The sequence below is a fragment of the Netta rufina genome (assembly GCF_964035555.1).
Source record: "Netta rufina genome assembly, chromosome: 22".
NCBI classification, from domain to species: Eukaryota; Metazoa; Chordata; class Aves; order Anseriformes; family Anatidae; genus Netta; species Netta rufina.
The window spans coordinates 5,447,431-5,461,366 of NC_140146.1; the positions used below are offsets into that span (position 1 = coordinate 5,447,431).

General features: G+C 46.3%; 1 protein-coding gene across 3 annotated transcripts in view; it reads right to left on the reverse strand.

Annotated features, from left to right (window-relative positions):
- Positions 1 to 11,563: 11,563 nt before the first annotated feature.
- The window catches only part of MIB2 (MIB E3 ubiquitin protein ligase 2), a 40,436-nt gene continuing 38,063 nt past the window's right edge, over positions 11,564 to 13,936 (reverse strand). For all 3 annotated transcript variants that reach the window (XM_084300121.1, XM_084300120.1, XM_084300119.1), the window contains one exon: positions 11,564 to 12,991. In XM_084300121.1, coding sequence (XP_084156247.1) covers positions 12,750 to 12,991 — 242 coding nt within the window. In that variant the 3' untranslated portion in view covers positions 11,564 to 12,749. The remainder of the gene's footprint in view (positions 12,992 to 13,936) is intronic.

A 13,936-nucleotide genomic window follows, 5' to 3' on the forward strand; every position in this document is an offset into this window, starting at 1 on the left:
TTCCTTAGGCACCTATAAAAATGGTTTAATGCTTGTGCCTGGCACCGCACATCACATCTTGCAGGGCTCTGCATGCGTTTGTTCATCTCGTTATTTCCAGGGAGAAGAGGAGGGGGTCAGAAATAACAAAGCAACCAGCCTCACCTAACCCTTCGCCATCATTTTCCATGTTCTGGGCTCTGTGGCTGTTAGGGATGGGCATGCTGGGCCAGAGCCCTGCAAATCTGAAATAGCTGCTTTGGGCTGGGGGGGTTGAGAGACAGAGTCCTTTGTCTCGCTTTGCTGGGAGCATTCACACCAGAGCTATGAAACATTGGTCTTCCTGCTGGTGTACTGCCACAGGTTATATATTAGGGTAATAAATATGCTGAATTTAGGGCTTAAAATGGAGAATTGCTTCATCCTAGTGAAAGCCCAGAGCATGTTGTAAAATAAAATAGCAACTCTCATTGCTAAAGGTAGCGCACTGTGTGTGATTCAGTAGTCAGAGCTTGGGTTAGAGGAGAGAGTTTCTTTTGTTTGTAAAGTGTTGACAGCCAGACAAGATGAGAACCTGTTTCCCTGTGATATCCCAAAGCGTCTACAGTGGGAAATAAACACCTACCTTACTTTTTATGTAAGATCCCTGCTGACTGCCTTCCATAATTAGGATTATTTGCCTCAAGTACCTCATTATGGCTTCTACCTTCTGCAAAACACAGCCAGCGAGGTGTGTTCTGAGTCTAGGGGAAGGTTAAATCTTCCGAAAGGCATTTTGTGTAATTGCTTTGCTGCTAACAGCCCAGCTTCCTTCTGCTTCTTGCCCTGGATCTCCACGTAAAGGGGGAGAGAGTTACTGCTCTGAGCCGGACCTGCCTTGTGGCCTCACAATGTGGGTTCAGCAGGGGAACAGCACATGGGGCCAGGGTCTTCTCCCACCTCTGGCCTCCGAGGGGTTGAGGTAAGGAGTTAATGGATGCTGCACATCAGGTGCCAAAAGTGCAGCTGGTTTCTCAGGTGAGAAACTTTTTCTTCAGCACCTGAGAGCTCGAGCAGAGATTCCTGTGGATTAATCCATTTGCTGACCTCCTTTAGATGTGGCACAGTGGGAGATTTTCCTCGTGGGGTATTGACACCCTGTGCCAGCCCCCTGAAATCAGTGGGGAAACTGCGCCTGCCTTCGCAGGAGCTGTGAATGCAGGCTGTCGTTTTGCCTTTGTGCTGTATTAAAGCGCCCCACGTTAGAGCATCACTGTTTTGATGTTGACAAGAGAATAGGGGAAAGCACATGTGCAGAGATGTGAAAGCTAAACCTGCAGGAACTGGTGTGCAGGCTGTCGGGATGGCAGTGCTGATATGACAGCTTCCAGCTGAACGTCAGGCTTGCAAGGGGGACAAACAGGAGCACTTATTCATGATGATTTTTAGAAATACAATCACAGCAGCCTCTCTCTGAAGAGGGCGTCTCTCATCACTTCAGTTCCTTGTTCTTGCTCTATATTCCTCTCTCCCTGCTGCAGAGAGAAGAAAGGACTGGCATGGGGGATTAGAGAGCAACCAGGCTCTTCATGTTCCAAATGCCTTGAAAATACTCATCCCCCTGCAGCACTTATTGGGAAATTCTTCTCTCGCTGCTCATCTGTAGTCTACAAGCATTACCCCAGCAGCAGCAGCTGATGAATTATTTAGGTAATTCATTACCTGCAGCAGGAGCATCCAGGACCTCATAAAGGAGAAGCCCTGCTCTGAGGCTGTGCAGCCGAAGGCAAGGTGTTTAACTTGGGCTGTGCTTCAGCTTCCCTTCCTGAGGGCCGTAAGGAGGGCTCCTCCTCTGCCTTGTGTGACTTCAGCTAACCAACCATCAGCTGCCAGCTCACAGCTGAGCTACGGTTCTCCCATCCCATCACTTCTGGTTCTCACTACACAGGGGCAAAAGATGCATTTTGTGAATGCAGAGAGGAGTCGGTATACCTCAAACGTCACTTGCTCCTACAGTCCTGCAGCTGTCAAGTCCGCTGAAAAAGGAGCTGATCTGTCATGCTCCTGCTGCCTTTCATCCCTTTTCAATGTCTAACAGAAAATATCTTGCAGAAATGTAACTAATTCTTATTTCTCTGGTTTACATATGGGTTTCTGAAAAGCTTTTCTGTGTGATTGGGGAAAACAGCACAACCAGGAGAGCAGAATGAAGGGAGATGGCGAAGTGTGTCAAGTTCAGAAAACAAAAAGGACATTGTCTGTGAACAGCATTTCAATCAGCTAAACCCAATAATCTATTCCTGCCATGGCATGAGTTTGACATCCTCTCAGGGCAACTGCCCAGCCAGGGAAGAAAAAAATACTTTCTACCCCTAAGGCAATGCTGGCTCATTCACCCCCACTGGTGGCACTGGCCTTGACTTGGTGGGGGGATATGTGATAATGGCAGGGTGCAGAGATAGACACGTGGAAGGTGTTCCTGAACCCTGCCTGTGCTGGGAAAATACATATCTGAACTCATAAAATCTCCTTTATACTCCAGTGATGAGTGCATGCTGCGCTGCCCAGACAAACCCTCCAGAAGACAGACCACAGCTTGCCTTACAGCTTAAAAGCAGGATGCTCTCAGGTTTGTATTTCCTCCAATAAATGCACTGTGGGATGGTGCAGGGTGCTAACAAAGAGGTGTGGGCAAAAGGCTGGGGTTTCAGGCCAGCCCTACCATTACCAACGTCTGCACTTCAAAAATGTGAGGTTTGGCTTTGCTGCCAGCATCTCCCATGGTCATGGCAGCAGCACAGGGGGTCCTGATGCTGCATGATGAGGGATGGTGCATGCACCGTGCTGTGGGTCAGGGACCACTGAAGCCTGCAAAATGGGGCTGAAGGGGGCTGTATGAGCTGTATGTCTGCTCCTTTGCCAGAAACGAGCTCCTCTTTTTAGGCAGGAGATAAACAGGCTCCCCGCAGCCTTACCCGAATGGCCGTTGTTGGTCATTTTGAAGTCCCCCTGCAAGGGCTCGTTGTAACCACTTAGCTCCAGCTGCAGCAGCTGGGGGTTGTGCACCTCTTTCTTCCTCTGGATGTCGATGGGAAACTGGTGTTTGCCCCCAGTGCTCTTCATCCAGCTCGCCCTCTGCAGAAGAGAAGCAAACCAGGTCATTAGGATGGGGCGGGAGCTGCTGCTAGCTCAGCAGTCTGAAAATATACATTATTTTGTCTGCAGGACAACTGTGCTGCAAAACATGAGACCTGCATTGCAGTAAGAGCCCTCTGCACTCACCTCCTGTGCCTGTCCATGGAGGAAGCAAATGCAGAGGACACCTGGCATGCTGGATACTGTCCTTTTTCCAATGGCTTTAAAACCTCTTAACCCCAATTTGAATCTTTCCTGCAAGGTCTGAGTGCTGCTGAAACTGCTAATTGCTGCTTGAACCCATCAAGGCTATTTGTGCTCTCCATAGTGCTATATTTAAGACTTTGAGGTTAAGTAGAAATCTTGATGCTATCTCTGTCATGGCTGTGACAGACAGCCACTATGGAAACCTTTTATTCTGCTTACATCCCTCCCTCAAACTGCAATATATTGATCAACGGAGACTTGTCTGAGACGAACAAAGCTAGAGCTGAGGAATAACCAGCACGTGGCTGTTTATATTTGCTGAGTGCAAACCATGCAGAGATGGTTTGGAAGGAGAGGTGAGGGTTTTAAAAAGAAAGTAGATCAAAGCTATTTCATCAGCTCCCTAATTTTCTAATTATTACAATCAAAGCCACAGCTGGGGATTTGTTACCATTTGCCAACTCTTCTTTTTATTTCATTTAAGCAATTAAAGTTTGCAGGCATTTTATTTCCTGACATTGAATAAATATGGAGGGCTTAGGAAAGGGCAGAAGGAAATCCAGCAAGGACTTCAGCAAACCGCTTGGTGGGCTAATTGCAGGATTGCATCCACTCAGCAACAGCCTTTCCTTCAGCTTGAGTCCCAGCCCACTGAAGAGTGTAAAAGAACTGCCATTTACTTCAGCAAATTCTGCAAACAAGCTCCTGAAACAATTACAAATCAAATAAAGTTTCACAAGATCTATAAATACACAGAGGAGCAATTTTTTTTGGTGACCTGTTCTGAATAAGATGAGACAATAAAATAATGGACAAGCAGTGTTTAAAGGTTTTCCTTTCAGGATCATCCAAAGGGCAGCTTTTATTCTAAGACATTGCAAAGATTTTCCCCGTTGTTCAAACCTTTTGGGTCTGCCAGCCCTGACCATGCGTCCTCACTGCACAGGGGAGCACAAAGGGGTGGCACTGGGGAAAACCAGTCCCAAGATACGCAGTCACCAATAAAGGGGAATAAATTAGCTGCTCGCTGGAGACCTCTCACAAACAAAAGCAGTGTCCAGCTGAGTGTTGCCTCTGCAGAATGAGAGCATCTCAGCAAGTTGGCAGGCAGCAGTGATCCCAAAGCAGCCTCATTTTTGTTACCTTTGTACGTCCAGTGCACGGTGTGAGAGCAGCACAGCAGCAGCAGCAGCAGGCACAGTGGGGCAGCTGGGACACGCATCTCTCGCTGCACCTGCAGGACCAAAGAGGAGAGCACATTTCTTTAAAAACCAAGAAGCTCCACACCCGCTGGTCTAGGATTTCAAGGTTTCAACACCTTCCCTCGTCTCTGAAAACCTGGGTTTGTGTGTGAGATTTGAAACCTGTGGAAAAAGCAGAGCTCTGAAATGCTATTTACTCTGCTGAAAGACACAGGCAGGATGCAAGATCTTGAAGCCCTGATTTTTGGAACACTTACAGGAATTCCCATCAGAGGCTAAGAGGTGTCAGATGTCTGAAGGCTCTCATGGGTTTCTGTAGCTGCTCTATACACCATCAGACACTTGATTTCCTTGAAAATGTGTCCCAACCTATGAATTGGCCAAGAAATACCAGCCATAGAAGGCCTTTCCTGGTTTGGTATTTTGGGCAGTGTGTGTTTAATGTTTGGGAACTGCTGTAGTATTGAGTTAATTAAGCAAATGCATATTTCTCCTTCTCTCCCCAAAAAAAGTCATTTATCCTGACAGCTGCACTGAACTGTGGCAGGACTGAGCTAACCAAACTTCCCCTGCAATGCACTCCGTAATCCGTGTGGATCCAGTTGGGTAAATAAGCCTTGAAATTAGCTGAGGGAGAAATTTCGGGGGTTTAGAGCTGTTTGCACACCCAGATTCCAGACAGCAGCACACGAGGGTGTGAACAGGCATCAGGAACCAGCCCCTGCAGCCGTCTGTCACCCTGCCTGCACGGGTGGCGTCGGGGACAGGCTTTGTCCCTTGTCTGCACTTCAATCACATCAGCCTGTGCTAAGAGTTGGAAATAAAACCCTCCCATGAGCGTGCTGGTGCTGGAGATGGCACTGAAGTGCCTCAGGAACCAGCAGCCACAGCATTGCTCCTGAGTAGATGGAGGTGAAGCAGACAGGTGAGCTTCAACCCGGCCATCAGCATGTTCACAAATTAGGTGAAAATCTCTTCCAACAGAGCTCAGCCTGCTGGCTGAGTAAAGATTTTCAGCTGCCTTGTTATGAAGGGCAAAAAGCAGCTAGTCCTGGTAAGCCCCAGCCCATGGGTGAAGCCAGCAAAGGCTGTGTGGATTCAAACATGAGATCCTTTTTCATCTTCCTTCCAAAGCTGGCCCTTGTTTCTCTGACATTTTGCCCCTTTTTCTCCCTTTTTTTTTTCCCCTTTTTTAAGGGGCTGCTGCAGCTGGCAAAGAAAACAGAATGCTTTGCTTAAGTGTCAATTTGAAGCTGCAGCTTACAGAAGCGCCTGTACTGGCCTGACCTCGTGTTACCAAAGAGACATCTTCTTGACCCCAGTTAGGAGCTCAGCAGCCCAGCTCCCACCCCAGAGTGGGTAGAATTTCAGAAATTAAATGAGGGAGATTTTTTTCTTAATGTACAGATAAAAAGGTGTCCATAAGGAGTAAGAATCGCTTCCCTGGATTGTGGAGATATTTCCTTTGTTGCTCTGCGGTAGGCTTACATTCATCACTTGTGATCTGTTTGTGGAGGGACCCGTCCCCCTGAAATCATGGGAAAAGAATGGATTAATGGGAACAAAATCAAAGGAGCAATGGGTTATTTTCCTGACTCTGCCTTTAGACAAGCTATCTCTCTACCTCTGCTCCCAGTGCCTCGTGCTGTCTGTAAAATTAGGAGTTTTGGCCACGCTTCCACGTGAAGAGCTTTAGAAAGTCTACTTAAAACAGATAGTTCCGTGCCAGAATACGGAAGAAGCATGAGGGAAGGAGCAAAGGAAAAAGCTCTAGACATGCCACAAAATGCTTGACTCCAGGGGAAAATGCCACTCAAAGACTGCAGATCATATTGGGAAAGTAAATTATAAATAAACAGGCTTGACAAAACCCATCAGCAACAAATTCCTAGGACTGAGTTCAGTTTTGCCAGTAGAGGGAGGAAAGAGCATTTGTACCAGAAAAAAACAACAAACCACCTTTCCTGGATAGAGAAAGACTTTGCAAAAGGGGTGCTAATTAACAACAGAGACTGGAATTCAGATAAAAAAAAAAAAAAAAAAAGTTAAGATGCAGTGGTTAAACAACTTCATCCTCTTGTTCAGAGGGTAAATAAACTGGAGAAAATGCTAAGTAATAGCTCTTTGCCCCACCCAGTACACATGACAAGGAAATACGAGTTATTTTATTTAGACCAGATTATTTTTTTAAAAAACTCTTAAGTATCTTAGGCCCGTGTGGACACCTACCTGGGCAGCCTGCTCTAAGGAACCTGCTGTGGCAGGTGCTCCTCTCACCAAACTTTCATGCTTGAATCACTTCCCTGGCAGATGAACTGAGCCACAGAACCCCAGGCTGGGCTCTGAAGAAAGCCTAATTTAGTGGTCAAAGGAAAGAGGGTTACAAATAATTGCATTATTACTTCCTCCAAACTTGAAGCCTACCTCCTGCCCACTGAAAGCAGGCACTTTCTGCCCTGGGATCGCGCAATCCCTTTGCATACCAAGCACTATTCCAAAAAGACCACTGAGGCCAAGCGAAATAACCCCAGGTACGGATTTCAGAAGGCTTGGGGCTGACCCCTAGGATGCCCAGAGTAATGGCAGGTTTATGAAATCAATTTTCCCTGAAAATCCAATTGCGTGAAAAGCCTGCTCACGAGACCAGCTGCCAAGTCAAATACCAGTCTCCCAGCTGGATTAGCACACTATCTGCCAGGAAAAAATTAAGTGACAGCACGCATAAGAAAGTAAGAAAGTAAAAGGGGTCACACTTGTTATGAAGAATTTCCTGAGGCTGAACTAAAAGGCAAGAAATAGAATAGCACACAGCCTCCTTTGTATTCTAAAGGAAGCACAGAAATTCTCCAATAATAGGAGACTGACTAAGAAGGATCGTGTTCGTTTAAAGACTAAGTACAAGTAAGTATCCACAGCAAAAGAGTAAAATTGTGTTCACTTCAAAATGATGGCCAAGACTGTGGAGGAATGGTTAAGTGAAATAGGACACGTGGATGTTGGGCAGTTAAGAGGCAATGGGCTAGTGAAGTACCGTACTCAACTCACATGAGTCTGGCACGTACACAGCTGGCTGAGAGCCAATCAGGCTCAAGGACACGATGCCCTTGAGCGATGGGGACAGTCCCTAAGGCGGGACGGTGGCTAAAAGAAGGAGGAACTACCTGAAAAGAGCGGGAAATGTTAGCCAATCCTGAGCTTAGTTTTTGCAATATGTATGAGTTGATTATGTTCAAACTAGATAAAAGGCGACTGAGCTATCCATTAAAGTTGAAGTTCATTGTTCACTCATATTGAGCGTCTGTGTCTTCCTTCCGTCGACAACAAATTGGCGCCCGAACAGGGACCAGTCTGAACGGGATTTGGACACTGCTGGCAGTGATCCTGGGCCACGTGTTCGACGGAATAAGGGAGGAACTGGTCCTGCAACGCAGCCCAGGAGGTGGAAGGGACAAGAATCCCCGCACCCGCGTCGGGAAGGTGAAAGGGACGTGGAGTCCCCGCACCCGGGAGAGGATCCCGCCGGTCACGCGTCGCCGAGGTCTGAAAGGTGAAAGGGACAGGAGTCCCCGCACCCGCAGCTCGGAAGGTGGAAGGGAGTCCCCGCACTCAGGATGAGCCTATAAAGGGTCCCTCCGGAAAAGCGCCGCCGAGGTCTTTGGAAAGGCTGCAACTGTATATATAAAGGTATGAAAGACAAGCGGCGTATAATTTGCTCAGATGCTTTTTAGAAAAGCGGAGCATTTTAGATATAGATTGTAAAAAAGAATTACCAGGGTTGTTAGCATGTGCAGTAGCGCAGGGTTGTTTTACAAATCCTGATACAGTTTTTGAACAAACAGAGTGACGTAAATTTGGAGATAAATTGTTTGATGTTATTAATGATATTAAGTCTGCTAAAAAAGTATTGAAGCCTTGGAGAACAGTCACTAGCGCTTTAGCTACACATCAGGCTGAGCAGAGAGTCGCTGGTGCCGCTACAGAGCGACTGGGATTGCCGGGAAGTGCCGGAGCTGGGCATTGCCCACTGCCGCCTTCAGTGAGGACGGTAACGCTGCCTCAGGGGGCTACGGGGCAATGGGAGCCTCCCCCCCCTCAGTCACCGCCACGAGCAGCGCTGCGCTTGGAGCTCACCGTGTGGCGAGTCGGCACAGAGCAGAGGGACGGACATCAGGACCCTGCAGCCTGTCTGACGTAACCATGGAAGCAGCGGCGGCTGTGCTGCTTCTCTCTGGCATGTTTTTGATCTGTGGAGACCGTGCATGGCAAGGAGTACCAGCCAATGCTTTTGGAGGACCGTGTTACCTAGGGCGACTCACACTTTTCACTCCAGATTTACACTCGTGGCAGAACTCGACAAGGAGCAGAAGAATTAAACGAGAACTAAAAACTTTGGGTTCTGACTGTAATGATGTAGAATTGTGGGGTCCAGCAGAAAGATTCTTTGCTTCTTTGGTGCCTGGTGTGGGAACTGCACACGCTTTGACTAACATTAATAAGCTTGCTTGTTGGGCTGTTAAACAATCAAATGTAACAACACAAGTTCTTTCTGAAATGTCACAATATATGGAGAGTCTAAGACATGCTGTATTGCAAAATAGGGCCGCTATTGATTTCTTACTGCTGGCTCAGGGACATGGGTGTGAAGATGTAGAAGGAATGTGTTGCTTTTATCTTTCCGACCATGGTTAGTCAATTCACGACCAGTTGAAATGGTTAAGGGATCATATGCAAAAAATTGTAGTACAAGATAGTTGGTTTGAAGGTTGGCTTAAATCTGTTTTTGGGAACATGGGTGGATGGGTTTTGTTAGTTAAAGAGGGACTTCGCTTTCTACTTATAATTATATTGATTATAGTTGCTGCACGTATAATCTTTAACTGCCTAACTAAGAAACTAGAGCAACTCACAGAGAAGGTATTTGTAGCGCAAAATAAAAACGGGGGAATTGTGGAGGAATGGTTAAGTGAAATAGGACACGTGGATGTTGGGCAGTTAAGAGGCAATGGGCTAGTGAAGTACCGTACTCAACTCACATGAGTCTGGCACGTACACAGCTGGCTGAGAGCCAATCAGGCTCAAGGACACGATGCCCTTGAGCGATGGGGACAGTCCCTAAGGCGGGACGGTGGCTAAAAGAAGGAGGAACTACCTGAAAAGAGCGGGAAATGTTAGCCAATCCTGAGCTTAGTTTTTGCAATATGTATGAGTTGATTATGTTCAAACTAGATAAAAGGCGACTGAGCTATCCATTAAAGTTGAAGTTCATTGTTCACTCATATTGAGCGTCTGTGTCTTCCTTCCGTCGACAACACAAGACTGCAGAAGCAACTCGACATTTTCAGGAGGATCCATGCTGAGACATCCCAAGAGGCCATTTCAAAGCAAGAGGATGCTCTGCACAGCCTGGTCTGGCAGGTGCTGATGGAAAACCTTGAGGAACCACCTCTTGTAAGGTTGAAAAACTAAACAAAATCCAACTGCGAAGACTCAATAAAGGTCACACAAGAACCCATGTTAGTAAAGTATGTGCTCTGCTCCATGCGAGTAAAATAAAGTCCTGCTTTATTGTCTGCAGGACAATCTCTTTTGCTTTTTTTCCCCTGGGACATTTTAATACCCTTCCTCCAGAAGGCTCATTCCTGGGAATAGCGATATCGATTTCAATTTCACGAGAAGCCTGTGTTCGCACCACCCATAAATATTGTGGAAGAACTGCAACCAGAAGAGGCTGGTTAATGGAAGAAAAACCATCCCCTTCTTGTAGGCCAGTTGGGAAATGTGAGCTGGCATTTCAGCTGGGAGGATTACACAGAGCCCAGTAGTTATAGCATTAACCTGTCTCAGCTGCTGCCTCACATTTAAAGATTTATACCAGACTCAGCAAGATCTTTCCTTCTCAAAACCGATGCTGATGCGAGCTACAGAACTGCAATTCAGAAGACCCCAGGAAAACACAGAGCTCCCCAGTTCATTTCCCCAAAATAAAAGAGGAGAAAACCTCAGCCTCCCGTGGAGCTGAACCTGCTGTGAGGACAAAACCTGTCAAAAACCATACCTGGACACACAGGCATCCGCTTCCTGCTGATCCCCTCCTGTTCCTGAAGCTCCGCTGACCAGCTTGGTTCTTCTCCATTAATGCAGCAATTCCCTTCTTCTTACTAGGAAATGAAAGGGTCAAAATGGTGTTTAACAGCTCGACTCTTGCGCCTTGGGCATCAAAAGCAATCACAACAGAAACAGGGAAATGAAAGAACAGAGCCCCAGCCACAAAGCTGAGCTTACAAACAGTTCCCATGCTACGTAAGTGGGTACACTGTGCTGTGCAAAACTCCATCTCGCATTTAGCAATACAAGAAAAAAAAATCAGGAGCTCTTGAACAGGAATTTGATAAAAAAAAATAAAATGTAGAATTGATGGAAGCTCTTCTTTCTCTACAAGATCTCTATTAGCCAGGAAAAAAGAAAATCTCTGCTGCAACAACTGCATCCAGGTAGGGTACTGGATATTCTGGAAAATGCTTCACTTGAAGCAAAGGGTAGCTCTTACTTCATAACGGTGGTTCCGTCTTCTCGTTCCAGAAAGCAGCCTTTGCACCGTCCTCTTCACCTGAGCCCTTATCACGATACAGCAGCCACTTGGGTAAATACCTGCTTATTCCAAAGGCATATACCCTAATGTGAACATCTAGGAAATAAATAAATACATCCACACTTCTGATTTCACCAAAGCTGATTCTGAAATTCAGCTTCAGCTTCTTTCAGAATTAAGCGTGAGCCCACGTGGGGTTAAATCTGTTTCTTTTTTGCAGCTCTGTATCAAAACCCCACTGAATTTGTAACAGCTTCAAGTGAATATTTGGAGGAAGATCATCTGTAAGAATCAGGGACTGTGACAGCACTTTTTCACACCATCAGAGGACTAAGAGCTACATTCATAGCTACCCCATATTGCACAAATCCAAGATTTCTTTAAAATATTTGCCATCTCTTTGCCAATGAACAAAGATAGTAGAGGACCACAGTAGTTTTGTTCCTTTTTTTTTTAAATATTGCTTGCAAGATGTAACAAACAGTATCACTTGTGTATAATTGTGTCATTAAAGATAGATACCACACACAAACACAGAAGGATACGTACACACACGCATGGCACGCTAGCCCTACAGGTTGGCACTTCCACCAACAGTTACTTTACAGGACAGAGTCACCGGATAATATTTCTTCAGTCAGACAGTTGGAAAACACAATACAGCCAGATCCATAGTTCAGCTACTGTTTGTACATTCATTTTAATGCTCAGGAAAAATATAGATTTTATTTTATTAAGTTTTGCTGCAAAACAAAGAAACCAAAATGAAATCCCTCTTTCTCATCTCTTAATTATTACTATTTATTTTCTTTACACTTTGATTGGAGTATTTAACACCTGCCTTTGGCATTATGGATAGAAAGCTCAGGAGTCTCTGAACACACCATTGTGCAGAAAAAAAACATGGAAGAAGAGTGTCACGTAGAAGTTCCTGTTGTAACAACATGTTTTCTCCAATCAGTGTTCACTACTTTATCTCTAAGGCACACGCTCTGTTCCCAGGATCTCATCACATCCAGATTTGCCTCTGTCAGTCCGAATTCTTGTTGAGCCCCCAAGTTCCAGTTCAGAGAACACGCTGTCTGAGGACATCGCCTCCCTACCAGCGACAGGCAAGGAGGAGGACTGATGGCCAGGACTGATCTCCTCTGATATCTCCTCCTGTGAAGTGCAAGCGTGTGCTTTTTGCCTCTGCCTGCCGAGGGATAAGGCTGGTCCTTCCCCAGCGTCTCCTTCAGAGCACTGCCGAGTGCCAAGGCTCCAGCTCTGCCCCTGCAGGGCACGGGACATGCTGCAGGCTCTGGAGCTGGATGCCCTTGAAAACACCTGCGTATGGAAGTCTATCACCTCTGGTCTGCACGTCTCTTCTGACTTCAGTTGACAGTTCAATGCTCTTTACTTCACATCTTTCTGATCGAGCAGCAACACCAGGCGAGGTGGCTGCCTGCCCTGCACCACTCCTTGCCCGTGTGACACTGGGAGCAGAGGGGACTCCCTCCCTCCACCTCCACCCCAATCACATTATTTGTCTCCCCCCCCTCTCTCACGCTGGCTTTGCAGGTAGCCAAACCCAGACCGAGCAGCGCTTCTCATCTAAAATGCAAACAAAAAGGAAGTAAATGAGGGAGGTGGGAATGGGAAGGGAAGCAAGCATATCCTTAGACAAAGATCTGAATCCTCTCCCGGATAGCCTGCCGGCAGATGGGGCAGACAGTAAGGGCTGTGCTGCAGTCTGGGCAAGAGCCATGTCCACACTGGAAGACCAGTTTGATTTGGTCGTCGATGCAAATGGGGCAGGTGATGCGCTCTTCCATCTGCCGGTAGCGGTTCTGCAGCTCCTCCATCAGCTTCCTCTGATCTGTGGATTCAGAGCTCGGGCTGCACTCCACCTCGGTGCTGTCTGCAGGGCGGGAGAGCAGGGAGAAAGTTAGTTGCTACTGTGCTCTGCCTCATGCAGCGTCTCTTTAATCAGATTGTTCCTTAATGAGCAGCAATTAGCTCAGACTAAACTCTCTTCACTGAGCCTTGTCCAGGGATTCCACAAACAAAAAGCCAGAGATGATTTTTTTTTTTTTTTTTTTTTTTTTACAGACTGGCCAGTGCTGCTTTGCTGTTTTCTTGCTCAGCGTTTTTTGTTTGTTTGCTTTTGTCTGCCTGTTTCTTTTTTAAAAAAGGATAAAAGAATCAAAACAAAGAAAAAGAAAATGCAAATGTTGTCTGATCTGTCCTGCCTTAGCGTTCTGGAATATACTGGTGCTACCTTTAAGTAAAAGATTTTGGTGCTGGTTGTGATGTTCTGCCATACTAGTCCAGGAGTCCTCACAGTGCTACTGGTACCATGCTCTCTCAACCTCCTGATTACATTTGGGATTCAAATTTCTGCTGGTATTTTTCAGGACACACATGGTAAAACAAGACGACATCATTTGACATCACTTACAGTGACTTTTGCACACACGAAGCTACACAAGTAGAGTCCTTTAGTCGACTCTATATGCAAAATTCAGTGGACCTTACAGAGATACTTGTTCTACATAGATGAAATGTGAAAGAAGAACCCCAAATGCTTGTAAAACTGCCAGCTCAGGGAAATATACTCTTTGCAGTTTCAGCTCAATACAGCCTCTGCTCATCTTCTGCTCCTTAATCTTTGATCAGGTAGTTTTACACTTCAATACAAATGCCCCTTTCCCCTTTCCTGGATCAAGTTGTAGTTCAGTGGTGTAAGAAGTGACTTCAAATCCATAGAGTGAAGCAAGTTTGGCAACAGAGAGCTTGCTAAGACACACTGAAGACATCACTCATCGTTAAGTCCTGCTGATACACTCAGACTGAGATGTTCCTT